A 24,422-nucleotide genomic window follows, 5' to 3' on the forward strand; every position below is an offset into this window, starting at 1 on the left:
TTTTCTCAACAAATCCCCACCATGAAATTCTTTATTTCTTTTCTTTATCATGTATTTTTTTTAAAAATCACGTTGAGTATCATGTAATTTAATTATTTTTTCATTTTATTTTTACTATCCGATATGTAAACTATAATTGAAAAAAAAAGATAAAATAAATTTAATTAAATTATAAATGCTCAGTGTAATTATTCAGTCGCGGCTCAACAAAAAGAAAACTTAGATGGAAACAATTTTATTATTTTTAATAAATTATAATTATATATATATATATATATTATTTTTCTCAATATGAATAAATCATAGTTTTTAGACCCGGTTCGATCCAAGCCCTGAATTCCATGTTTTGACCAGGTTGTTCAGGTTAATTTTTTTAAAAAAAATTAAAATGACATCGTTTTAGTAAAAGAACAAAAATAAAAGTCAACAGGTTGTAACTGGGTTTTTGACCGAGTCTTACCGAGTCAACTGAGTTACCGGGCCATATCAGATTTTTCTTTTTTTTATTTTTTCTTCAATCTAACCTGATTTTAGCCCTAAACCAACCGAATCCCGGATAAATTTATCGGGTCAAATTCTAAAACTAGAAATAATTGACAGTGATTACAATTTACTGCACCATAAAAACTTTTTCTCATTTCATGTCAGGCAAGCAGCAGTTAAACCCCACGACCAGGTCCACTTAAGTCCAGAAATAAAATACGAGGTCCATTTCGTAAATTCCGCCCCCCACAAAACGTTATGTTTTCAGGCAAAAATGTAATTAAACCATACGACCAGGTCCACTTAAGTCCAGAAATAAAACACGAGGTCAATTTCGTAAATTCCGCCCCCCACAAAATCTTAACCTTTTCAAAGCCCACTCTCTCCTCTCTCTCCTTTTATGTTCCTCCACTTCTTGAGAGAGAAGCACAAGCCAAGAAGACTAAAGAGAGACTATCAAAACATCAACGCGCATTGTAGAGAGAGATGGTTGATGATTTCATGGTGTGTGTAGACAGAATCATAGTAGCCTCAACTTGTTTTGAGTCAGTTCATAATGGAGAAAGAGACAGAAATAGAAGTGATGGTGTTGGTGTTGGTATCGGAGCAACAAGTAAGGATGGTAATGTGAGTGAGAGTGTGGTTTCCGTGAAAGGAAATGAAGAAGGGTCTTCATGTTCTCTGAAGAAAGTAGAGATGGTTGAGTGTAGGATATGTCAAGAGGAAGCTGAGGTTCTTGCTATGGAAGCTCCTTGTGCTTGTAATGGCACCCTCAAGGTCTTTACTTTTCTCTTATGAGTTTTTAATTTATTCTCTCACCTTTTTTTAGTTTGTTCATTGTTGTATTTTTTCTTGTTACTTATTGGTTTTTTTGGTTGAGAGTTTTTTAAATTTTTTGCTAACGAGTTCGTGGATTTTGATTTTTGAATGGATTCTCTCCTTTATTTTTCCTTCTTCTTACGTCAAAAGATGTGTTCTTTTTGTTTTTGGTGAGGAAATGAGGCTGTTGTTTTGTGCTTTTGGGATGTTGGTTTCTCGGGTTCTGAGATTTTTGTTGATTCTTCTGGTTTTTCATTTAACCCTCTCTTTCCCCCCCTCCCTCCCTCTCTCTTCGTGGTTCACAGGACTCGGAAATGGAGGTTTTTCTGTCGTTTTATTTTTGTAATGATACACAACTCTCAAGGTCTTTCCCTGTCTTGGGTTTATATAATTTTAGTTTCTAAATTTGTACTTCAAATTTGTGAACATGATGATGCTTTAAGAATCGGTTATGTTTTGTAATTTTAAAGTTGGGAATTTTTTTTTTTTTTTGCATATTATTAGCTACCTGTACCACTGTGTATGATATTTAGGTGTTGACAGGTGTGCACATTTAATGAGCAGACGTGCTTGTTGAAAAGCTGACCTCCTCTTTTTACGTGTAATTTTATTTTCTAAACTCTGTTGATTAACGGGGAAGACAAGTGGAAGAAATGTTTTTTGATAATAAACTGATAAGAGGTTTTAAACCAAGTCTATATTTTATAATAAATGTGAATATTAAGATATAATTTACCTGGATTTCCTTATTAGCTTGGAAGCTTAAATAGATTTTTGAGAAAAGACTTAATTTTTTGGTATGAAAGAATTTAACAAGGGACTAGTACTTTCCGTACTTTATTTGGTTAAAAGTTCCCTGTTTTTCAACAGGTTTTCTAACAAGTTTATTCTGTTGAGCCACCAATTCCTTATTTCATAGAAATTGTATGTACCTTTTCTTTTTCTATGCAATAAACCAACTCAGGAAGAAGGAAACACATTTTTCACATTGATCTGCAGTAAGAAGGACAAATGGAAATAATTTATCTTAAAGTTCTTCATCTGATTGTGATTAACAAGGATGCATTATAATTTGATAGAGTTGATGCATTTTGGATATAATAGAATTTTGATATTATACTATGGTTAGAGATGTTGGTTGCTTATGATATCTTATCTTTATTTTTAAGATATCCGATATTGAAGGATGGTTTTGGGTTGGAAGGGTGTATGATCAAGTATAGATAAGAGATGCATTATTTTCTTATGCTTTCTAGCTGGGTTTTGGTTATCATGTAGGACAAAAATAGGAAAGGTTTTGGGGCATGGGGCAGAGGAACTGGCTTGTATTTTAGATAGATCACAGCTTGCGTCTGGTTTAGAGAACAGAATTCTATTGTTTCTTTTTGTTTTTGTAAATAGGTTGCATCCCTTTTGTGCTTGTTAGTAAACATTGTTCTTTTATATGTGGCATGTAGTTCTCATTATACTAATCATCATCTTCAACATTCAAGATATTCCATGCCACAAATGCACAGTCTAACAACTGTCTGCTGTAGCTTTTTTGTAGTCTTTACTGGTGACCTATGTTTTCTATTTCCACCGATGTTTTATCAGTGTCACTTGCAGTTTGCTCATAGGAAATGCATTCAGAGATGGTGCAACAAAAAAGGTGACATTACCTGTGAAATCTGCAATCAGGTAAAGGTTTCCCTTTCCACCAGCCTGTGGACTACTTTTTTGTACATGTGATACATTTCTAGAAGATATGTCAATGCATGATTTTGTATAAAATGTGCTTTCTGGTTGGCAGGTTTTCTCACCAAATTATTCCCTTCCACCAGCCCGCATCAATCCTGATGTTATGGCAATTGATATAAGGTAACTACGAACTACTGGATTCTCCATCATGCATATGTGACCGAGAGTCTGGGAAATAGGGGGAAAGATCGGAGGACAAATGATCAAATAGATACTACCATTATAGAAAATCTGTTGCCTTCTTATGTCGCCCTAACCAGCTACCCTTTGGTTCGATTAAAATTGGCCCAATTAGCTCTACCTGCTCCTGACAATTCTTAGCGAATATGATTTCAATTTTTTTTTAACAGTGAAATTAACGCAAATGATTTTAGCTAGTTATGGCAAATTTGATGCCCCCTGAAGGTAACGTGGTTTCAACATTTGCGTTCTTGTTGGAAAATGGCATGAAGGAAAAAACTTATTTCATTGAATCATGTATTTGAAATTAAAGAAAGAAGATTAGGATCCAATTGTCTGTGTTGAAAAGGGTTCACTCAGTACTATGAAGCTATTAACGCTGACACCAACACCACCAAGATCAGTTGGATAGTGATGACTGTGGCCTATGATAGCTTTGCAATCCCTTGCTTGCCTCATTCATGCGTAATATGCTTTGAGTTTCTATATATTGCTGCAGCTTCCAAATTTTTTCTCCTTTTTTTTAATTTTGTTTTTAATATCTTTTCAGCATATTTTCTGCATCCTTGCAAAATCTCTTTGAAGTTTTATATGTTTTTCTACATTGCTAACAGGCAAGCATGGGGCCACCACATTGATCTGCATGATTCTCATCTTCTAGCTCTTGAGCATCAATTGCTACAATCAGAGTACGAGGATTATGCTATTGCCAATACAAGCAGCATTGCTTGTCTTCGATCTGTTGCTCTCATTGTAAGCAAACTGTATCTGAACAATATTCTTATGTGTATCAATGCTTTTATGTGCTTACAAGCTAATTTCGGTCACCATTATGTGCAGTTGCTTATAATTTTGCTACTCCGCCAAGCTCTAATGGTTACAAGGGATTCAGGGATGGTGCAAGAATCATCAACTTTCTTCAGTGTAAGTCTATGGTGCCCGATATAGTTCAGATACATTTGTGAATATACATGTTTATGCACTACACAAACCAAAGTCAGGTGGATTAACTCGACCCAGTATACCATCAAAATTTTGATATTTGACTTTCAGTTTCAGGTTTCGCTTCTTCAATTTGCTGGTTTTCTTTTGCCATGCTATGTGATGGCCCGCTCTTGGTACATTGTGCAAAGCCGAAGGAGAAGACATGTATATCTTTTGATCATTCACTCTGCTGGGTTTGCTATTATTCTATTTGATGTGTTAAATTTATTCTTTGTTTACAGGGTTAAGAGAGACATCATTGATGTGAGCTACGTTCACTCTGAAAGAGAAGCGGTTTTCTTGTTTTTGCTTCTTGCTTCTGATAGGCAAGCTCCTTTGTCCATAGCAATTTGTCAAGTGGTATTTAAAGTAACAGCTATCAAATGGGTTGAGAATCAACTGGAAAAGCATTTTAAGTATTAGGGTTTTTGTTAAGTTACCTAAGAACTCAAGAAAATGTAAATGTGAGAAAAATGAGTTCATTAGGTTTTTATATTTCATGTTAGTGATGCCATCAATCTTATCAAGCTTCTTGTTGGATATTGCAAGAAATGATTACATGTCTAGAAGAGGTTGATTACGGTAAACATCTGGTGCATTGTTAACTTTCATTGAACAAACTGCTAAGTTTGGTGTTGCAAGTAGCTAGAAACAAAACAGCCCAGCGGTCATCACTCCAAACCATTCAGCTGATCCTGCATTGGAACTCGACTTTTATTGCAAGCAGAATCCTAGAAGCAGGATTAGTCTGAATCCCTTCTTGGTCGCAAACCACATGTGTCCACTAGTATTGAAGCCATTGCTTTGAAATGGCATCATAAAATTATCGAAACAGATAGTACTTTGGAAATTGGAACAGGGAACCGAAGTCATAGGATATCAGAATGGAAAGTTGTGGGTCAGCTGAGCTAGGGAAGAAGACCCAAAGACGAGACAGTAACCTTCTTGCATTCAGAAGGTTCATACAAGGGTTCGACAGTGTGATCCTCAGTCGTAAACACCTGTCATGAGTCACGACCCCTATAACCACGATACGTATCAATCCTGTGTCACAGATCATCTTTGAAGTGTGTAGAACTGAGCTCCCACGCCGTATAGTTACTGGCCCTGACAGAAAACTTTCAAATGATAGATACGGATTTTTTTTCCCTGTATTTTCGAGCTACTTTAGGTGTGAAAGAAAACTAAACCCCTCTCTGAACAATCTTAAAGACACCCGTCTAAACCCAACTTCTAGCTCTCGGGAAAATCCATTTTTGTCATGAATTGTAACTTGTAAGGGTTCCCAGCATGGCATGTCTCATCCGATTTCCTTGAAGAAAAAAGAAAAGAGTAAACAACAACAATTAACACAGTAGAATGCTTTGCAAAAACAGAACTTCAACTAGAAGCCAGCCATTATCAAGGAAAGTTGTCGCACCCAACAACTGAAAAACATAAGAGTTTACTTTCAGGAAGATAATATTGCGTTCAGGTTTTGAAACTGCGAGAGATTCCTCGGGCATTCCTCTGATAACTTGGATATACAGAATGTAGCACTGCGCATAGTGGCATTACCTATTACTGACCGTGCAGCTTGAAGAGGTTACTAAGACCTACAGCTCGGAAAAAAGACTGGGTATTTTCCATACTCTATATCTATCCGAGAGGAAAGAATAAAAGATAAACTGTTAATTGTATTACAATAAGGTGGCAACGATATTCGAAATGCTCTACAGAAGTAGCATAGGCCTGACAAAATCATAATCATGGTCTGTGGATGCACGTAAAGAATTCGGCACTGCAGTGAGTGATATACTTGAATGATCATAGCAATATGATGGGATGGGCCAAGGAAAAGCTCTGAGAGTATGAAAAACAGAAGGAAAAAATCAATAGAATATAGCTAGATTAAGAAATTTAGAAATAAACAGTGTCCAGATTTGACATGAATGATCGATATAGAACAATCCCAAACAATAAAGCAATCTCTACAAAAAGCTGTAGAGTCTGAGTATGAAATCAATACAAGCGAACAGTTTGGACATTGCCTGCATATCCAAGAGCATTTCCTATCACATTTGTCATTGGAACTGACCTCCCAAAGGAACTGATCTCCCAAGTAAAATAAATGCAAGATTCTTACAACTTCTGTGATTGTAAACAATAGAAAATCAATAAACAAAATCAGAATTGGCTACAATAAGATCAGGTCTCAAAAGGATAGTTTATGCCAGTGCAAACAACCTATACAATAAAGTTTATCACCATAAAGTCTTGAACATACTCACGAGGAAGAACATGTTTATTAGCATAATCAAGACTCCTATGTTATTGCCTGTATCAAGACTCGAAAAGAACCTTGAAGCCACTCAACATGATAAAGTAATAAATAACAATCATGAAGTCAGTCTTGAATTGCCTCGAGGAGACATTGTGGATTTATGAAATCAAACAAGGGACCAACTTGCTGCAGTGACAACAGAGTTGCATAATGTTTTTCTGTTCTAGTCTGTGAATTTGTGCCTTCAAATCCTACAGCAACTTGGAGTGATTGCCTTTCAATCATTAAAATCTTGAAAACCATAAGGACATGGCAAAGGAATTCATACAATGCCTGGTTTGCAAACAACAAAATGTAGAATTTCATCAAAGACAGCCTTCATTGCTTCACCACTTTTAAAACACACCAACATCCATACACCAGAATGGCAAATCATTAATTATTAACAAAAACTAAAGGGTTGTGGGACGACCCATACATCATTTACACTGATTGCAAAAGTAATCCAAATATTTTATTTATTTATTTATTTTTATTAAAAAAAATTAATTTATATTTTATCTTATCTTCTAATATTAAAATGGTTAAATTTTTTTTTATAAAGTTAACATGGTTTGCGGTTATCTCAATTTACAGGTTTGACAGAGTTTTTTTTAATTAAATTTGACTTTGTTATCATCTATTTTTTATATATATATAGTTAAAAAATAATTTTAAAAAAATCATGTAAATTTTTAGTTGGTTGAGCTGATTCGTTGATATGGTAAGTTTAATTTAATTTTATTTATTTTTAAATACTAGGTTAATTAAAAATTCAAGATGCCTTCAGACTAATAAAATTGATCCATCAAATTAAATCAGGTCAACTCTGAAAACTTTAATCAAACAATGAGCTGATAATATCAAAAAAATATTATCCTCGCTCTTAAATTTTACAATTTCTTTTAAAAGATAGTTTGGCCGGCGGCAGATCACTAGGCAATAGACCAGTAACTCTCTATACCCCAAGCAAGTCCCTTCCAAGATTCAAAACCTGATTTATCCCCATAGTGTCAAACTAATTCCATTGCTGCAATCCTGTTGAGCAGCACGCTCACTGTCAACATCTCTAATACTGGCACAAAACCATTGAAACAAAGCAGGGCACCGTCTTACATTTCTTTTAAGAAAGCATTGAACTTCAGTTTTCGTTTCCTCATTTGTCTCAGCAACCAAACATAGATCAAAGAAGATAAGGCTGACGCATAGAGTAGTTAGCTAAATTACTCAATTTCCTTAGAAGGATAATGCACTCTAATCAACTCAATTTAACAAAAGAATCGAGAATCAAAGTTAGATTGCAAAAAATCCAAAAGCAAAGCAATAACAATCATAAGAACCCAGGAACAGGACCGCAAGAACTTTTTTTTTTCTGAAAAAGGAAAACTCACCACTCAACTAACTGGAAACGTGTATAGCCCACCCAGATGGGCAAAGAAAATGCACCGCCAGGTTCAATGAGTTGACCCAGCAAGGGTAACTCAGCTGCTGATGCCGATCTCACCACACCTGGCTAGTTTTAGAATTATACAGGGTCTGCTTTTAACAGCATGCACAAACCATCAGGCAATATCAGCTTCAGTATGATGCTCAGCATTGTCGTTTATGCTTTAAGAATTATAATCACTTCTAAAAATGCAAAATTCTCTAAGCAATCTATGAAGCTCAACGACAACTGAATTATGTAGATTTCAAAGCGCATGGATATAGCTGGAAATTGGTAAATCTCAATGCCACTAATCACTAAAATACACACTTATCGAAGAACAAAAACGCAAACTCTTTTTTCACTCAATTTCAATCCTCATGTTTTCTCCTCTTCTTCTTTTTCCTTTGGCCCTCATCTTTCAATCCATCTTTCCCTTCCTTCTCCTCTTCCTTTACCTCTACCTCTACTTCTACCTCTACTTCTCCACTCTTCCTCTTCTTCTTCTTCTTCTTTTTCATTTCCTCTTCTACTTTGATTTCAACTCTGCTCACCACTTTACCCTCGTTCTCTTCAAACTCTGTCTTTTCCTTCTTTACTTCATTGCTTCTCTCGGTTTCCTCTTCCAAATAACCCTTCCTCTTCCTCCTCCTCCTCTTCCTCTCTGTCTCCTCCTCTGCCGCATTACCCTCTTCCTTGACCTCCTTTTTCAATCTCTGCTCGTTATTATTCACTAGCCCCGATTGACTCACCTCCACTCTCTGAGTCTGAGCTGAATCCCTTTTGTGTTTCCTGCGATCGGATTTTGAATGAAGGCGCGCCAACTCATCGAAAGCGGTGGTGGCGCGACGAAGATAAGCGTTTAAGGCCTGGGATGCGCCGGTGTCGGTGGAGACGAACTTGGACAGTATAGAGGCCGCTTTGGCTATTGTCACCGGAGTTGAATCTGTGATTTTGCCGGTCACCGTCTTCATTTTTTAGGGTTTTAAGGATTTGCTAAAAACCTGTCGTTTAGACTTTTTGGATAATGCTTTATATCATAAGGAACGGTCCGGTTCAGCTGTTTTCCTTGGGCTCGGTTTGGGTTATTGGGCCTTCCAACCATTCGTGGCCCGTATATTTTGGGCTGGGTTTTAGAAAATGGTAAACATGCATTTTGCTTGAAATATTGTCCACAGGCATGTGTTTTTAGTTGTTCACCGCCCTCGAAATTTTATTTTTCATTTCTATTTTTTAATAAAAAATTAAACAATGTGTTTATTTGTTAAGAATAGAGACAAATTAAAAAATAAAATACATCAAGATTATAATATTTTTCATAAGAAACCAAAACCATAATTTTAAAAATAATAATCTTAATATTCTTGTATTCGTAATAATCTGACTGTAAAATATTATTTTTTTTATTTAAATCCAGCATTATCATAAAAGTAGTATATTGTTAACAAAAAAAATATTTATATTATATTATATTTATAATAAAAATTAAACTTATGGAACTAACTAGAAAATAAATAATTTTAATTTTTTACATTGATAAAAAAAAATACTTGTATGTAAAAAAAAGTTGTATTGTTCATATCTTTTCTTTATTCGAAAAATAGTAAAAAAATTGTAAAGAAAAAAAATATAAAAACACTTAAAATACATTTTTCAAACGCAATACAAATTTTTTTTAAAAAAATCTCATTTATTATAAAAAAACAAAACTGATCAAATTTGCATTAGAAGGACCATATAAAAAACAAATCTACGGTAAAAGGGACTGGATAAATAAAAAATAGTATAGGGGTTATATTAAAAAAAAATTCAAGAACATAGGGATGGAATGTGTGATTAATATAATTTTTTTCAATTTTAGAAAAACTAGCTTACTTTAAGTTAAAACGATGAAAATTCGGTTCAACGGTAATAATATATCATGATGGTGGTGGTATGATAGTGGTGGTAATGAAAAATAAGTAAAAAGAAAGCAAGCTGAAGCTTTGTTTGGTTTTATATTTCAAAATTTTTTTTGAAAAAAATAAAAAAAATTATTTTTTTAAAATTATTTTTTTGATGTTTTTAGATTATTTTGATGCTTTGATATCAAAAATAATTTATAAAAAGTAAAATAATATTATATTTTATGAGTGAAAAATATTTTAAAAATCACAATTATATTCTCGAACAGACTTTGAAACTTTTCTATAATAAGAACATGATTTAATTTTAATTGACAAATAAATGCATCTGACAAGAAAATACAAACATTTTCAAAAGATTTATCGAATAATGAATCGACAGAACAAAAGCATGATGGTAATCTTGTCTGGAAAAGAGAAAGAAAGGTGACAATTTTGTCAAACCATGTTAAATAATAATTCCTAACCATTGAATATATACATGTTTTTTTTCTCATAAGTATATGTTATTATATGGACGAAGGCTTCTTGTCATTATCATTAAGAAAATGAAAAGAGAGAAGAAACAATGGAGTAGGTTGTGTTCTTGGCCAAAAGCTCGTGCTTTGAAAATGATATTTTCACATTCAATAAACCTTTTGGAACTCTAAAGGTAGATGTTGACCACATCAACCTTTGAAATCATTCAACCAACTTCTTTTTTTTTAAAAAAAAAAAGCAAAGAAATATATAGTTGTTTAATTTGATTTTGAATTTTTCTTTCCGATTAAATATTGAAGCTTGTTGTCTAGTGGCGCGCTTTCGATTGTGTTTGAGTGCGTTTTAAGAACATGTTTATCTTTTTAAAAGTATTAAATTAATATTTTTTTAAGTGATTTTCGATTATTTTGATGCACTGATGTTAAAAGTAAAAAAAACTCTAAAAAAAAATAGTATTTTGATGTATTTTCAAGTGAAAAACACTTTTAAAAAACATCTTACGCCACAACATTAAACATGTATTTTAACTAATATTTTGATTGGAATTGAGATTGGTGAAAAAAATTGATTTGTTGAAGTTGATAAAATATGCTCATGAAACAATAGAATTGTACTTATAAATATTAACGTATAACAAAAGGAAAAGAAAAATATAGTAACTTGGAATTCAAGAATTGAAGGTGTGAATTAATAAATTTGGAACATGCGGAAACAATACAATAAAAATAAAATTGAAACCTAATTCAAGGAAGTTAGAGAATTTATTACCGTTAACGATTATTTTTTAAAATATTTTTTATTTAAAAATATATTTTTTATGTTTTAAATTTTATTTTTGATATAAAAATATTAAAATATTAATTTAAAATATAAAAATAAACAGTTTGCAGAACAATGATAGTGAAGTCTTAATAATTGATGAAAAACAAAATAACATTAATAAACACCGGTAATCAAGTGTGCTTGTACTTGTTCATACATATTATTGCAATGGGATTCAATATCATCATTAAACAAGATCCATGCAAAAACTCCAGATTTGACGTCCTTTTCATTCGACACCGGAATCCATGATTTCTGCCATGATTTCCGTTGGCTTCGTCGTGGTAAAGAGAAGCCATGGCCATGGCTTCCTGGTCAATGACGACCGACGAACTATCAATCTAGTGCTCAGTCCCGTAAATTAATTTAATAAAAGTCAAGGAAAATGAAAGAAAATGATAATCAAAGAAGATAGTTTTTCTTCCCGTTGGATCATTAATGGGGGCATGGGTTATGCCGATTATTAAGTATTTAATGATTTCATCTCAGGAAAAAAAAAAAAAAACAGCCTGAAATTGCAAGCTTTTATAAATATAGTAGTTTTAATAACTTTTAACCTAGCTAGTCAATCTTAGTTTTTTTCTATGGAAATAGTTTTAAATTTTAAAAATAAGATTTGATAGTATAATTTTTATTTTAATTCTCCGTGTAGAAAGTTTGGTTTTATTTAAAAAAAAAAAACAAAGAGATTTTAAGGCTACTGGTGTTTTTTTCTGGACCAAAAAAAAAGGGTATTTAGACTACTATTTAAAAAAAAATGAATTGAGAATTAAATAATGATATTAAAATTTAAGTTTGTTTGTTTTATTTTAAAATTAATTCTATCAAATAAAGTTAAGACTATTCAATTAGGTTGAAGATTATTGATACTGAGACTATATATTAAGTTATTTTAGTAGTTTTATATGCATAATATAGAAAGAATATTGGAAAAAAGTGACACAAAAACTTGATTTTAAATATATCAAAGTATAAGTAGTCAACATTTGCTGTTTTTATTCTCCCCTCTCTTATAAAAATAGAGCTATGTTCAATTTTCATTTTATTTCTTATTCTTTATTATTATTCCCATTTTATTAATTGCTTTCGACCAAATTCTTGCAATATAAGAATAAAAATTTTCATTTATCGAATTCTCTCTCTCCTCGTTTTATCCTCCCCCAAGCAGTGCTAATGGCATTATAAATAAAAATGATAAGAGTGGCTCATAATAATAATAATATATAAATAAAGCATTTAACACGGTGATAATGGTTATTTTTAAAATATTTTTAACTTATAAGTATATTAAAATAATATTTTTTATTTTTAATATTAATATATTAAAATTATCTAAAAACAATTTAAAGTAAAAACAAAACATTGGTAGAACACCAACATTGGTCCTTACTCAAACCCTAATATTGGTCTGATCCCTAGTTTAAACCTAATGTTAGTTTTGTCGCCAACCCTTACTGCTACAAAGTCGATCCCGGCTTGAATCCTAAACAACTAAGACATCATTTGACATTGTGTTTATAACTGTGTTTCATCAAAATTTAAAATTTTTTTTTTGCTAAAATTAAGTGATGTTTGTACTTTTTGGATCGTTTTGATGTGCTGACGTAAAAAATGATTTTTAAAAAATGAAAAAACATCATTAGCATGCATTTCAACACTAAAAATTATTTGAAAAGCACCTGCAACCACACCGCTAAACACGCTCTAAGACCTTTAGTATTGGTCATGTCTCAAAATTTTAGTGTTTTGAAATATCCTCATCTAAACCCTCCATATTGATTCTAGATTGAACACACTAAGCCTCGACCCGATATGAATTTGATTGTTCAAATTTGGATCCAATCCAAATCTTGACACAAATCTTCGTCCAAACCTTGAACACCTTAAATCATGTCTTGGTCCGAACCGTGGCTCGGGTGCCTTATACTAGATCTGACTCAAAACTTAAAAACTTAGAATTAGATCTTTGCTAGATCCCCGACATCCCAAATCGAGTTCCAAAATCTCAAGCATTCAGGACCGAGTCTTAACCTAATCTCCAAGCATTTTGAATATGTTCATGACTCGAATCATAGAGACCACGGACCAAGTGCTGATCCTGCATGATCCATGATCATTTTTCCAATTTCAAATCCAACCCAAGTCCCAAAACAAATGCTATATTGGAAGAGAATTACCTTCGGATTACGTTTTCATCAACTTTCGTTTGTAAACGAACGTGGATTAGGTCTGGGTAAGCTATATCTTACATTTTATGTATCTAACAATGTTTCATTTCAATTCTTAGTTTAAAAACTCTTAATGTCAATTCACTATTTAAAAAAAAAAGATCCAAATAACCATCTTTAAATCTTTTATAAACTATATATTAATTAATCTTAATTTATAGATTTTGAACTCCAGCATTCATAGTCTAAAGGGAATAAAACATAGTTCATCAGAGATGGCAATGGATATTTCATACCCTAGTCCAAACCAAAAATAATTACCCGAACTTGAATAAATATGGATCTTTCATGCCCGGTCCCTGACCCAGTCGGGTTTCGGGTACTTATCATATTATCCAAAATCCAAACCAGAAACGTGTGATAGCACTAAAAGCCTCCAAGTATAATCAGACAAACAAGAAAACCGCGTGGGTCCCACGTATGACAGAATCCTCCCCTTCTCTTCCCCTCGTGGACTTTTGCGCGCACGGTAGCAGTATCCTTTAAAGGGGCCCACTTTACAGCCTAAAACCTGCTTTTACCTCAATGTCCATCCATTTTAGTTTTTAAACACAGCACGACAAAGTGGTGTCCTTCCACGTGTTGAAAAGAACACGTGGTTGGTTAATGAAGAGAGTGTTACCACGCGCTATGGGAGGAGTGTGAGAAAAGATAAAGCGAGGAGAGAAGTGGGATCCACTGTCAGAAACCGCCCACCTGAAAATGTAGAAACTGCTCTGACAGCGATTTCCCGCGCCAAACACACCCGTTCGTCACCGAAACGTGTTTTTTCTTTTTCTTTTAGCCAAATTTTAAAATGGTCCCTGGAGTTGAGCGAGAAAACAAACACCCCTCAACAAAACAATTCCTGATTTTACCCCCTCAACAAATATATAACTTTTACTTTTTCTAACACAAATCAACTATAAAAAAAATAATTAATAAATGCAATCAGATAATGCTTAACACACATATTTTCTGGAAATAAACCAATCATAATCTTTATGTGGTGATGATTTGATCTCCTAACATGTGTTGGTCTCACATTTTACAGGTTGGAAGTGTTGTAAATGTTGGCGTATGTTTTGAACGCGAACTAAATTGTCTTGCATATTTACTATGATTTAGATTTGTTATATTTTTAAATTTTAATATATTAAAAAACATATGTTTTAAATTAGCTAAAATTTATTTTGTTTTGTAAAGTCGAGCATCAACTGAGTATTGAGAAGTTCTCTTGATATTACAAGATCCCTATATAAAAACGATAAAAAAAACTATAAAATTAAATCCTAAATTAAAGTAAATTAAAGTAATTTGAATGGATCGGATTGAAAAAAATAATAATCAATAAACAAAAAAAGGGTTGAACCTTTCCCCTCCCATGCATTTTAATTTCTGAATTTGGCAAGAAAAAGTGGTGGAATGTCTTTTAATTGTTCAATTTTGATCCTATAGTTATAATGTTTTAAATCAATAAAATTTTATTTAATTTTAGCGAACCAAGCATCAACCGAGCAACATTATTTTTCTCGACACCACATGATCTCCTAGCCAAGGCAACCAAAGCAATCTACCAAGTCTAATACCAGATAAATTTCAATGTCAAATGATTAAATTAAAAGAAATAAAAATTAAAAGATTAAAATAAAAAAAAATAACAAAAAAAAAATACCATTACAATTCATAGCGTTTTGTTTCCAGTGCTGCAATACTTTTGCCATGTGACTTGGTTTTCTTCTTAATCAACGCGGGCCTGATTAATGGATGTTCCTATAACATTTATTGAGATTCATTTAATATTTCTAAATAGTCACAATAATTTTCTCATTTAGAGTTTATTACAAAAAAAAAGAAGTTACACTAGCATTACATAATAGTCTTACATAATTCACTTGAAAAATATTAAAACGCAACAACACTTCCAAACAGCCGACACATATCAGAACGCAAGAGAAATAGCAAGTATAATAGTCTTTGCCTAATCATGGGATTTGGAATAGCTTCACTTTCAAAGCATATAGATTGCAAGTGGCAATCTGGATTTGGGGTTCTTATCTGTTAATTAATAAAGTCAAAATAAAAATCATGTAAAAACGCCAGGAGATAAAAGAAGATGAAGTACCACGAGAACCTCGAATTCATGGGTTGTCAAGCTATGGATGTCTCGTCCATGGAGGAGTGTGAACGATGGCAAGAACAGGAGTCTACGCACCAAGGCAACAGGAGAATTATAATCACTGTGAATTTGCATAATGATTCTTCTTTTTTTTTAGTTTTTTGGATTTTTTACACTTATTTTATGTTTTTACACTGTTTTTTCAATGGTATTATTAGTCATGATGATTTGTTTTTATGCTTTTTTTTTCTTTTAATTTGACTCTTTTAAATTAATTTTATTTAGAAATTGACTTGGTATTTTATTTTGGTTGCATAAATATAGGGTTATTGTAAAAATTACCTTTCATTTTGTTTTTTGTTTTTTTTTCTGTATTTATTTTTTATTTTTTATTACTATTTCTAACTTTGAAATCATTTTTTATTAATTTTTATTCTTTAATTTCATTCACCTGTAACTATTTTCCCTCAGTTTTTATATCAAATTTAATTCTTGTTCTTTTGATTGTTTTTTTATTTTTTTAATTGATTTTTTTTTATTTCATCTCTTAACATTTGATTTTATTTTTTTTATATTCGTTCTCTTTTTTTTTAGTGCTATTTGTAGTGTTAGATCCTTTTTAAATTATTTTTTAAAATTTAATCCTTATATATTTAGTCAATTAAAAATTTAACTTTATAATTTTTTCAAGTTTGTCTTATACCTAAGTTAATGGTTTAAGAGATTAGCTCAGTATCATTTCTATTTAAAAAAAATTATTTTTTTTTAAATTTCACCATTCAAACATGAATTAATTATAAATTAAATTTTATGATATTATTTTATTTTTATTTAAAAACACCAATTTTATCTATCCTAGGAAAAAAATTTGCCTGGCTTGTGGTGTATCACTTGCCACCAATCCAGTAAAAATCTATAAATGATCTTATTGCCTATCCATTCATATTTATTTCAATTTTTTTATTTGACAAATAATAAATGTTTCTAGACTAGTTTGCATATTAATTAAAATTATTTTTTTTTATCAAATAATCGCAAATCCCGACGCCTCACATCAACATGATACGTGCATTTTAGAAAATTTAATTTTTTTTTTAAATATTAATCTTGAAATTTAAATATATAAAAATATAATAAAATGAGGGAACTATTTTATTCTTGATAGATGAAAATGTCGTGTTACATGCTTCTGTTTCTACTTACTAATCAACACTACCAACCACTCTTGTCTATTCTTTTCGTTTAAAATAGAAAACTTTCGTATTTCTTAATATTTTCTAGAGAAAATGTTGATAATGGAGACCGACCAAGTTTTTGTTGTTAATTGGGACTTCGTAACTAATTATTTTTTATTTAGGGTCTACATGGTTAAAAAGACCTAAATGTTCTTATATCCTAGCTCCAAACTCATTATCAAATTTTTTTAAAAAAAATATCGAATTTTTTTTTTAGAAAGTAGTTTTCTTTTGAAAAGTGAATTCTGGAAAGTAGTTTCTTTTTGAAAAGTGAATTCCGATGAAAGTAAATTCCAGGAAAGTGAATTCCGGAAAAGTATTTTCTGATATTTGATAGTGTAATGGAAAATAAGTTGGAAAACACTTTCCAGTGTTTGGTTATGTTATGGAAAATGAGCTGGAAAATAATTTATTAATGTTTTATTTTTTCAAGTTTATTAAAATAATGAGAAACAAATCTCACAAATTAAAAAGTTGAATGAGAATGAAATTGAAAAAAATATAATTTCATAAATTATCTCAAATAAAATAAATAATAATCAAAATAATAGAGATCAAATCTAAAATTTTTTAAAAAAATGAAAGGTGAAGAAATTAAAATAATAATAATTAACATTTCATAAATTATTTCAAATAAAATAAGTAAAAATCAAAAGAATGAGGACAAAATTTGATAGATAAAAAATTTCAATAAAAAAATGATAAGGAAAAAGCAAATAGCAATTATAAAAATAAGAACCAAAATTAATATAAAAATTAAATTTTAAGAGATGAAATTGAAAAATAAATATTCAAAACAAATTATATATAGCAATCAAAAGTTTGAGGATCAAATTTGATATAATCAGCAAATAATGACATTTCTAAATTTTTCACAACTTCCGGAAAGTGTTTTCCGTCTAAATTTTTCAGGAAAACACTTTCCTGAAAACTAAGTTAAATTTTCCTTTGACTGAAAAATGTTTTCCGTTGATCAACTTTTCCAATGGCAAACAAACACATGAAAGTTTGGAAAGTGGTTTCCCGGAAACCACTTTCTGGAAAACAAACACAGCCAAAAGGAAAAACACTTTTCTAGAAACCAAACCAAATTTTTCTTTGACTGGAAAGTGTTTTCCGTTGACCAACTTTTCTAATGGCAAACAAACACAAGAAAGTTTGGAAAGTGATTTCCCCAAAAATAAATTACGGAAAACAAACATGGCCTTATATAGTTTTTTACTATTATTAGATAAAATAAAAATAAAAAAGTATTTTTATAACATAACTACATGATCAAACAACCAAAATATTTATGAATATTTTGTACATCTCTCTTTATTTTTTTATGTGTTTTTTTATTTTGTTTTAATATTTAAATATTATTTTTTAAATAAAATAATATGACCGATGGTAAAAGGTAGATATTTTTTTTCTTACTTGGATATCTCATAACTTTTTAAAGGATGAGACTAGTTTCGTTCGAAGTTCGTAAATGTCTTTTCTAATAAATACACTTTTTAAAAATTAAACTTATATTTTTATTCCTATAAAAATATAATATTATCTTAATTATTAAAGTAACACTTATTGATGATAAAAGATTAATACTGAGACCATCACTTAATTTATTTATCGATCCCTTTTATACTCGCATTTTTTGGAAGTTATATTGTTTTTCATATCAACTCAATTATCATATTTTAAACGTCAAATTGTTTTTCATACTTTAACTTGACATGTAAAAGCAGGAAAAAAAAATCTAATTATCATAAATATACAACATAAAAATTATATATAGTATCGTGATGGTGTATAATAGTTTTTTAAAATATTTTTAATTTAAAAATATATTAAAATAATTTTTTATATATAATTTTTTATTTTTAATGCCAACATATTAAAATTATAAAAAATATTAATTTAATTTTTTTAAACTACATTTATTTTCAAAATATATTTAAATACAATTTCATGTAAAAACAAAACGAATAATAATTATTCAAAAATCATTTTAAAATCACAAAAAGAAATCAAGAGCCATCTCTCTCTCTCTCTCTCTCAATAGTCTCTTTGCATGGTTGGATATTAGCTGTCACATATACCAAATAACAAAAATGCAAAAACTAGGAAGTGAGGATTCCAACAGTGTTGTTTTTCTTCTAACATTAATTAGTTCTTCCAAAAACCTTATAAAACCACTTTCAAAACCTCTGTTAACCTCCCTCTCTCCCTTCCTTCCATAGTTTCAGCAACTCATCAAGCAAGCCATCCACTTTCTTCAAAGTTGTCGTCTTACTCCTCCTTTAGCTTTGCAAATGACCTTAGCTCATCACTTTGAATTTCTTGAGAATCCCTTTCTTTGGTGATGGACTGTTTGTTTTTGTGCTACTTTGTCAGAAAATAGAAAGAGGTTGCTTGCTTACTGAAAGTAAAGTTTTTTAGCTTTAATACAGACCGAAACAGACAAGTTCTATTAAAAGAGTTTTAGCTTTTAGAGAGAGAGAGAGAGAGAGAGAGAGATAATATTTGGGCTAGCTGTGTTGTTGACAAAAATTCCAATTAAAGTCATTCTTATAGGCTTCTACTTAGCTTTTGCTGAATTAAGAGTGATTTTGGAGGTGGTTTTTCAAGGGTTTCCTCTATAAGGTTCAAAGATTTCATTTTGAGCTCCTCTGGCAATGCTGTCTCTGGTTTCTTGGTGAGTTCCCTATCTTCTCTATGTTTCTCTCTTTATTTTGCTAATTTTTTTATTTCACTCTTTTTTTCTGAGCAGAGGTATTCAATATTTTTTTTCTTTTTTTCTTTTTGAGCTAAGTGGTCTTAAAAGTCTGTTCCTTTCATGCACCAAACCATCTAATTATATCTTGTTCCTCTCAAGATGAAAAAAAGTGCTATTTTTTCTTCATTGGTTCATATAGATTTGTTTCTATTGTTTGTGATTCTTGAATGCACCTATGGATTTTACTAGTAGTAATTAGTTATGCTGGTATTAAATGTAAGTGGATGGAATGGCAGATTATGTTTTCATTCATGCATGGTATGAATATTATGCTATCAGGTGGGTCCAGAAGAAATCTTCTACTATTAAAGTTGAGTTCGTTCCCTATTACATTCACAAAATCATTATAATACAAATGTTCATTTATGTCTGTATTCCTTGCTGATTGTTTTTTTTTTTGTGCAATTTTTTAATCATTTGATTAGTTTATCTGATTTGGGGTGACTAATCAAATGATGGATTCTTGCCTTTTTTTTTTTTTGAAAAGAGTGGATGATAGGGATTTGTTTTTTATTGACTGTATTTTTAATTATTTTTTTAACAATAAGCATTTGATTGCATGTTTCGTTGATTCATGGAACTGTCGTCTGTTTACTTGTTTAATTGTGGAGATAATATTTGTTTACTATGCGGATGTATTTCTATAGATAAGCTGATTCATGTATAAATTATGTCACAAGCATCTAATTGAGGGTTAATCTCTGGCTGAAACAGTGCATGATAACAAAACCTTAACAATGCGTTGAATTTTCCGATGACATCATTTACCATGTGTAAAATATTTGGATATTTTAAGTCATGGTGAGGCTAACATTAAGCTCAATGGCAAGTCTATAATGGTTGTGTTCTATCTTGGATGCGTCTTCTAATAAAAATGGATCAGTTGGATGGTCACCATATTGTCTGTTTCTGTTGGCATCTCTTGTGCTATTAGCATCCGTGTGGATGCTTGATCCCTGTATTCACCAGCGAAGGATCTCTTGATTGCTAGTCTTACTTCACACAAGATAAAGAAAAACACCCTCCTGTTGTAGTCCTTGATTTTCAACCTCAAATCTGTAATTTTAGGGAGTCTCAATTGGTTCATTGTCTGTTTTTCTTTCTAAGACAAGAAATAATAGTAAGTAGATAGTTTGGAAATTCATATGGGTCATTGAATGTTGGTCTTGATTTGGAAATTTCATTTCTAGATCTTGATCTGAATTTTATATCTTCAAGAATTTAGAAGAAAGTGAAATTTCAACTATTGGTATAATATCATACATGTCCTATCTAAAACTGTTTGCTGGCTGGTTTCTTGTCTGCAAAAGGAGCATCCTTTTCTTTTTAAACCATGCCAAATGAAAAGGGATATCTGTGCGGGAAATAAATGTGAAATGACATTGTGCTTTAATTATAAATACAATGATATTTGAGATTTTGAAGGTTATAATCTCTGGCTGAAATTTCTAAATACAATGAACATGTATGATAATTGTGATCAGTTAATTTGATTGATATGCTCTTTTGGTTTGGCAGCTCAGATTATTATTATCCATCTCCTTGTAGATATTATGTTATTTTCCAGTGGAGCTTCTTAAGTTGCTTCAAATATCCTGACTCCGGTTCTTTATCTTTGATTGCACATGCCAATTTCTTTGCTATTTCTATGTAGGGAGAATAAAGAATAGAAGTGCTAAAGATGATGGAAAACAAAAGAAGCCCTTGCTCAGTTGACCATGCCAGTCTCACTTCTCTTGCTACCAAAAGGCACAAAGCTGATTTTTCCATCTCCACAAAGGTTTTTCCTTCCTCCTTTTCCTCATTTTGCTCCCATTTGGGAGTGCAACCCAAACAAAGGTTGGCCAAAATTCATTTTTTTTCTTAAAATTATTTTTTTTCTATGTTTTCAAATCGTTTTGATGTTGGGATATCAGAAATGAATTTTAAAAATAAAAAAAAATATTATTTTGATGCATTTCTGAGCAAAAAACATTTTGAAAAGCAACCGCTACCGCACTTCTAAAAACCCCCTTCTTTGACATGTTTACCAAGTGTAATGGATGATGAAGACCACCAATATTAACCACAATTCTTCGCTCAAGAAAGCCAAATCCAAAAATATGTTGTCATTTTCTTGGATAATTTGGCATTGCCCTTCTCTATCGAGACCAATCTCCTTTCTCTGGACCCCTTCAAACTTCTGTTTTCTTACTGTTCTTGTCTGTCCTACAGTCTTTGGTCCAAGTGTTCATTCTGCAGTCAGACAAGCCATTCTTTGAAGGTGCCTAGTTAACACTGGCTAGAGGTTGAAGTTATGACCCCAACTTTTCTTTAGGAATGAGACAATTGCAAATTGGAGCATGGTTACTGAAAACATGGAAGGAAGTACTTTAGGAGAAAAGGTTTTAATCAAGCCTATATGAACCGATGCTATTATGATGCACTGAAATCGCTTAGATGATAGTGCACAGTTTACTTTTAGTTTAAGGTATTTGCAAGGCAGAGAAGTTGGGTGCTTTGGCCTTTGGTGATGAATGGGCCTTTTATTCAAAGTAGGTCAAAATCACCCAGAAGCATATTATCTGTCCTTGGCACTGGTTCATTTCCAGCAAACCCAGAGTCCCAGAGTTATATACAATCCTTGTCCTTGTTACTAAATGTCATTCTTCTCCTTTAGCAACTGTATTGCTGGTCATTTTGATGTACTGTGCTCGATTTAATGTGCATATTTTCTTGTATTTGTGTTTTGGCAACAGGAACGAAAAGAGAAGCTCGGGGAACGTATTGTAGCTCTGCAGCAGCTTGTTTCACCATATGGGAAGGTAGATATGACAACTTGTTTTTGTTAATAAGAAACCAAGTTATACAAGCATTTATATTTTCACAACTGTGAAGATGGTCTCTTTATCAATAAACCGCTGTTGAAGTTTGAGGGGGGAATATGTTCTATTATTTTTTCTTGCACATATACTTTATCAATCATCTTGAATATTCGTCATTTTAAGACCTTTCTCTTTTAATGCAGACTGATACTGCATCGGTCCTTATGGAGGCAATGGAGTACATACGGTTCCTTCATGAACAAGTTCAGGTTCAGACTTTGGCCTTCTCTTGATTATTTTTACCTGCATTATCCTGTTAGTCTGCCTGCTCTAGAAGAACTGCATTGCAACCTGGAAATACATGCACAGCTAGACTGTGAGATATGAAATGGAGAGTTTGTGAGGTGAAACTCTTGTTTTTAAATTGCAGGAATTTTTTTCCTATAAAAATTAACTTGCAAAATGTGACTATTGATCTCTTAAATGGGTTCTAAAAATTTCAATTTTTGTGGAAGCACCCAACTGCACGCAATGGCGTGTCAAATGCATGGATTTGTTCATTATCTGACCTGGGAGCTATCGTGGTTTGGACATGTCATCTTAAAATAGCCTCCCCAAAATTGAACTGGAATTCCTATGCTTTCCATATGATTTAGGTTATAATAGAGAACTTGTACCCTTTTGAACATTTAAGTTATTACTTTGAGGTGGCTGGCACATTATCAGTCCACAATGGACTCTTGTTGTTTTGTTGCAATTAGATTGTTTTACAATTTATTTGACTTTCTTCAGGGAAAGAACACAAAGTTAAGCTTTTGTTATGGCTGCCTCATTGCGCAAGTTTGATGGCTAATACTCTGATAATGTTGCAAATACGATACTTTTTTTGATAATGTTGCAAATACGATGTGTAGTTTATGAGTATCAATGACAATGTGTTAATTTCTCATTATTGTAGTTTTAGAACTGCTGGATATATTTTTTCTAATATTGCTGCCTCCGTTCTTTTGTTTGAACATTTAGAATTTGAGACGACTGATTTGACTTTTAAGCTCACAGCGTTGCCTATTTCGTGATGGTTTCAGGTGTTGAGTGCTCCATACCTCCAAGGCACATCAACAGCTCAAATGCAGGTGAGCATGGGCTGGACCGAACATGACATTTCCAATCACACACTTTCCTCCTAAACAGCAATGTCCTTTGAGTGCACTTTTATGAAACACTAGCTGCATGCGGTCCCCACTTGAACACGCCATTGCCCTATTGAAAAGTGCTGTTACGTTTTTCACCCTTTGCACCATTGAAAACCGCCTACTTGACTGAAATTCACAGCTGGTTGATTACTTGTGCAGGAGTTAGGTCAATACAGTCTAAGAAACAAAGGTTTGTGTCTCGTACCGACCTCGTGCACTGCTGGCATTGCTCGCAGCAATGGAGCAGATATCTGGGCCCCCATCAAGAGCCCTTCTCCCAAATTCAATAAGGACGTTTCACCATTTCATTGACACAATTTACCTCAGCAACTTGTTAAGGTTGTTTTAAGTTTCTAGATAAGGTGGCGTTAAGGGTAATCACCTTTCTGGAGGCGCAACAAAGTTTTGTCAGGCAGATGCAACTTTGTAACAGAATTTAACGTGGGAAAAATGGATCTTCGCTTGTTATATTAGTCAAGCTCTGAATGATGTAAAATGTTAAGTCACCATTCTAGTATTATCTATGTTCTTAAAAAAAATATTCTAGTTTTAAGGTGATGATGACAGGGCACATTATATGATATGATCAATGTATCTCCTGATTAGCTAAATGTAGAATTACAAAAGATGTATAATGAACCCTGACAGAGGATTAATCAATATATGGGGGGCTTTAATGGCGTCGATTTCCCCTGCCTTTTACAAGAAAGATTTATCTATAAGATTCCTGTTGTGAACTCACATGTGCTGTTAACTTCCAAATTTTCATTTATATGCCCCAACTATGCTATATAGGTGTAACTTGGTGATTTTGTAGGAGAGAAAAAACTCTAACAGGTTGTTTATAACCTTTGGAATTGAATTTAATTCTAATGGTTAAATCAATTATTGACAAATAGGGTCTCCTCCTGTAGCAGGCTTTGAATGAACAAGTTCAAGAGCCTAATTCTTAGCTGAGATCCT

General features: G+C 32.0%; 3 protein-coding genes across 4 annotated transcripts; 2 read left to right on the plus strand and 1 right to left on the minus strand.

The window, feature by feature from the left end:
• Positions 1–866: 866 nt before the first annotated feature.
• LOC133669192 (uncharacterized) lies at positions 867–4,793 on the plus strand. 2 transcript variants are annotated; one of them, XM_062089244.1, is made up of 7 exons: positions 867–1,260; positions 2,911–2,982; positions 3,095–3,162; positions 3,837–3,975; positions 4,063–4,146; positions 4,282–4,371; positions 4,449–4,793. In XM_062089244.1, the coding sequence occupies exons 1-7, from the start codon at positions 970–972 to the stop codon at positions 4,452–4,454; spliced, it is 750 nt and encodes a 249-aa protein (XP_061945228.1). In that variant the 5' UTR covers positions 867–969; the 3' UTR covers positions 4,455–4,793. The 2 variants fall into 2 exon arrangements, with proteins under 2 accessions (XP_061945228.1, XP_061945227.1); XM_062089243.1 differs by having other exon boundaries at positions 868–1,260; positions 4,276–4,371.
• Positions 4,794–8,167: 3,374 nt separating this feature from the next.
• Positions 8,168–8,938, minus strand: LOC133669193 (uncharacterized). The gene has a single exon (XM_062089245.1). The coding sequence runs from the start codon at positions 8,906–8,908 to the stop codon at positions 8,306–8,308; it is 603 nt and encodes a 200-aa protein (XP_061945229.1). The 5' UTR covers positions 8,909–8,938; the 3' UTR covers positions 8,168–8,305.
• Positions 8,939–18,783: 9,845 nt separating this feature from the next.
• Positions 18,784–24,168, plus strand: LOC133669347 (transcription factor bHLH153). Its single transcript, XM_062089443.1, has 6 exons — positions 18,784–19,381; positions 21,117–21,242; positions 22,201–22,266; positions 22,470–22,535; positions 23,352–23,399; positions 23,619–24,168. Exons 2-6 carry the CDS (start codon positions 21,144–21,146, stop codon positions 23,769–23,771), a joined length of 432 nt encoding a protein of 143 aa, XP_061945427.1. The 5' UTR covers positions 18,784–19,381; positions 21,117–21,143; the 3' UTR covers positions 23,772–24,168.
• Positions 24,169–24,422: the final 254 nt, after the last annotated feature.

The sequence above is a fragment of the Populus nigra genome, chromosome 12, assembly GCF_951802175.1.
Source record: "Populus nigra chromosome 12, ddPopNigr1.1, whole genome shotgun sequence".
NCBI classification, from domain to species: Eukaryota; Viridiplantae; Streptophyta; class Magnoliopsida; order Malpighiales; family Salicaceae; genus Populus; species Populus nigra.

Bases quoted from the DNA above. Each gene is read 5' to 3' on its own strand.
- LOC133669192 (XM_062089243.1), top strand. From the start codon at position 970: ATGGTTGATGATTTCATGGTGTGTGTAGACAGAATCATAGTAGCCTCA. The intron at 3,976-4,062 runs GTAAGCAAACTG...CATTATGTGCAG, and splicing joins TTCGATCTGTTGCTCTCATT to TTGCTTATAATTTTGCTACT. The intron at 4,147-4,275 runs GTAAGTCTATGG...TTTGACTTTCAG, and splicing joins AATCATCAACTTTCTTCAGT to TTTCAGGTTTCGCTTCTTCA.
- LOC133669193 (XM_062089245.1), bottom strand. From the start codon at position 8,908: ATGAAGACGGTGACCGGCAAAATCACAGATTCAACTCCGGTGACAATA.
- LOC133669347 (XM_062089443.1), top strand. From the start codon at position 21,144: ATGATGGAAAACAAAAGAAGCCCTTGCTCAGTTGACCATGCCAGTCTC. The intron at 22,267-22,469 runs GTAGATATGACA...CTTTTAATGCAG, and splicing joins TTGTTTCACCATATGGGAAG to ACTGATACTGCATCGGTCCT. The intron at 23,400-23,618 runs GTGAGCATGGGC...TTACTTGTGCAG, and splicing joins CATCAACAGCTCAAATGCAG to GAGTTAGGTCAATACAGTCT.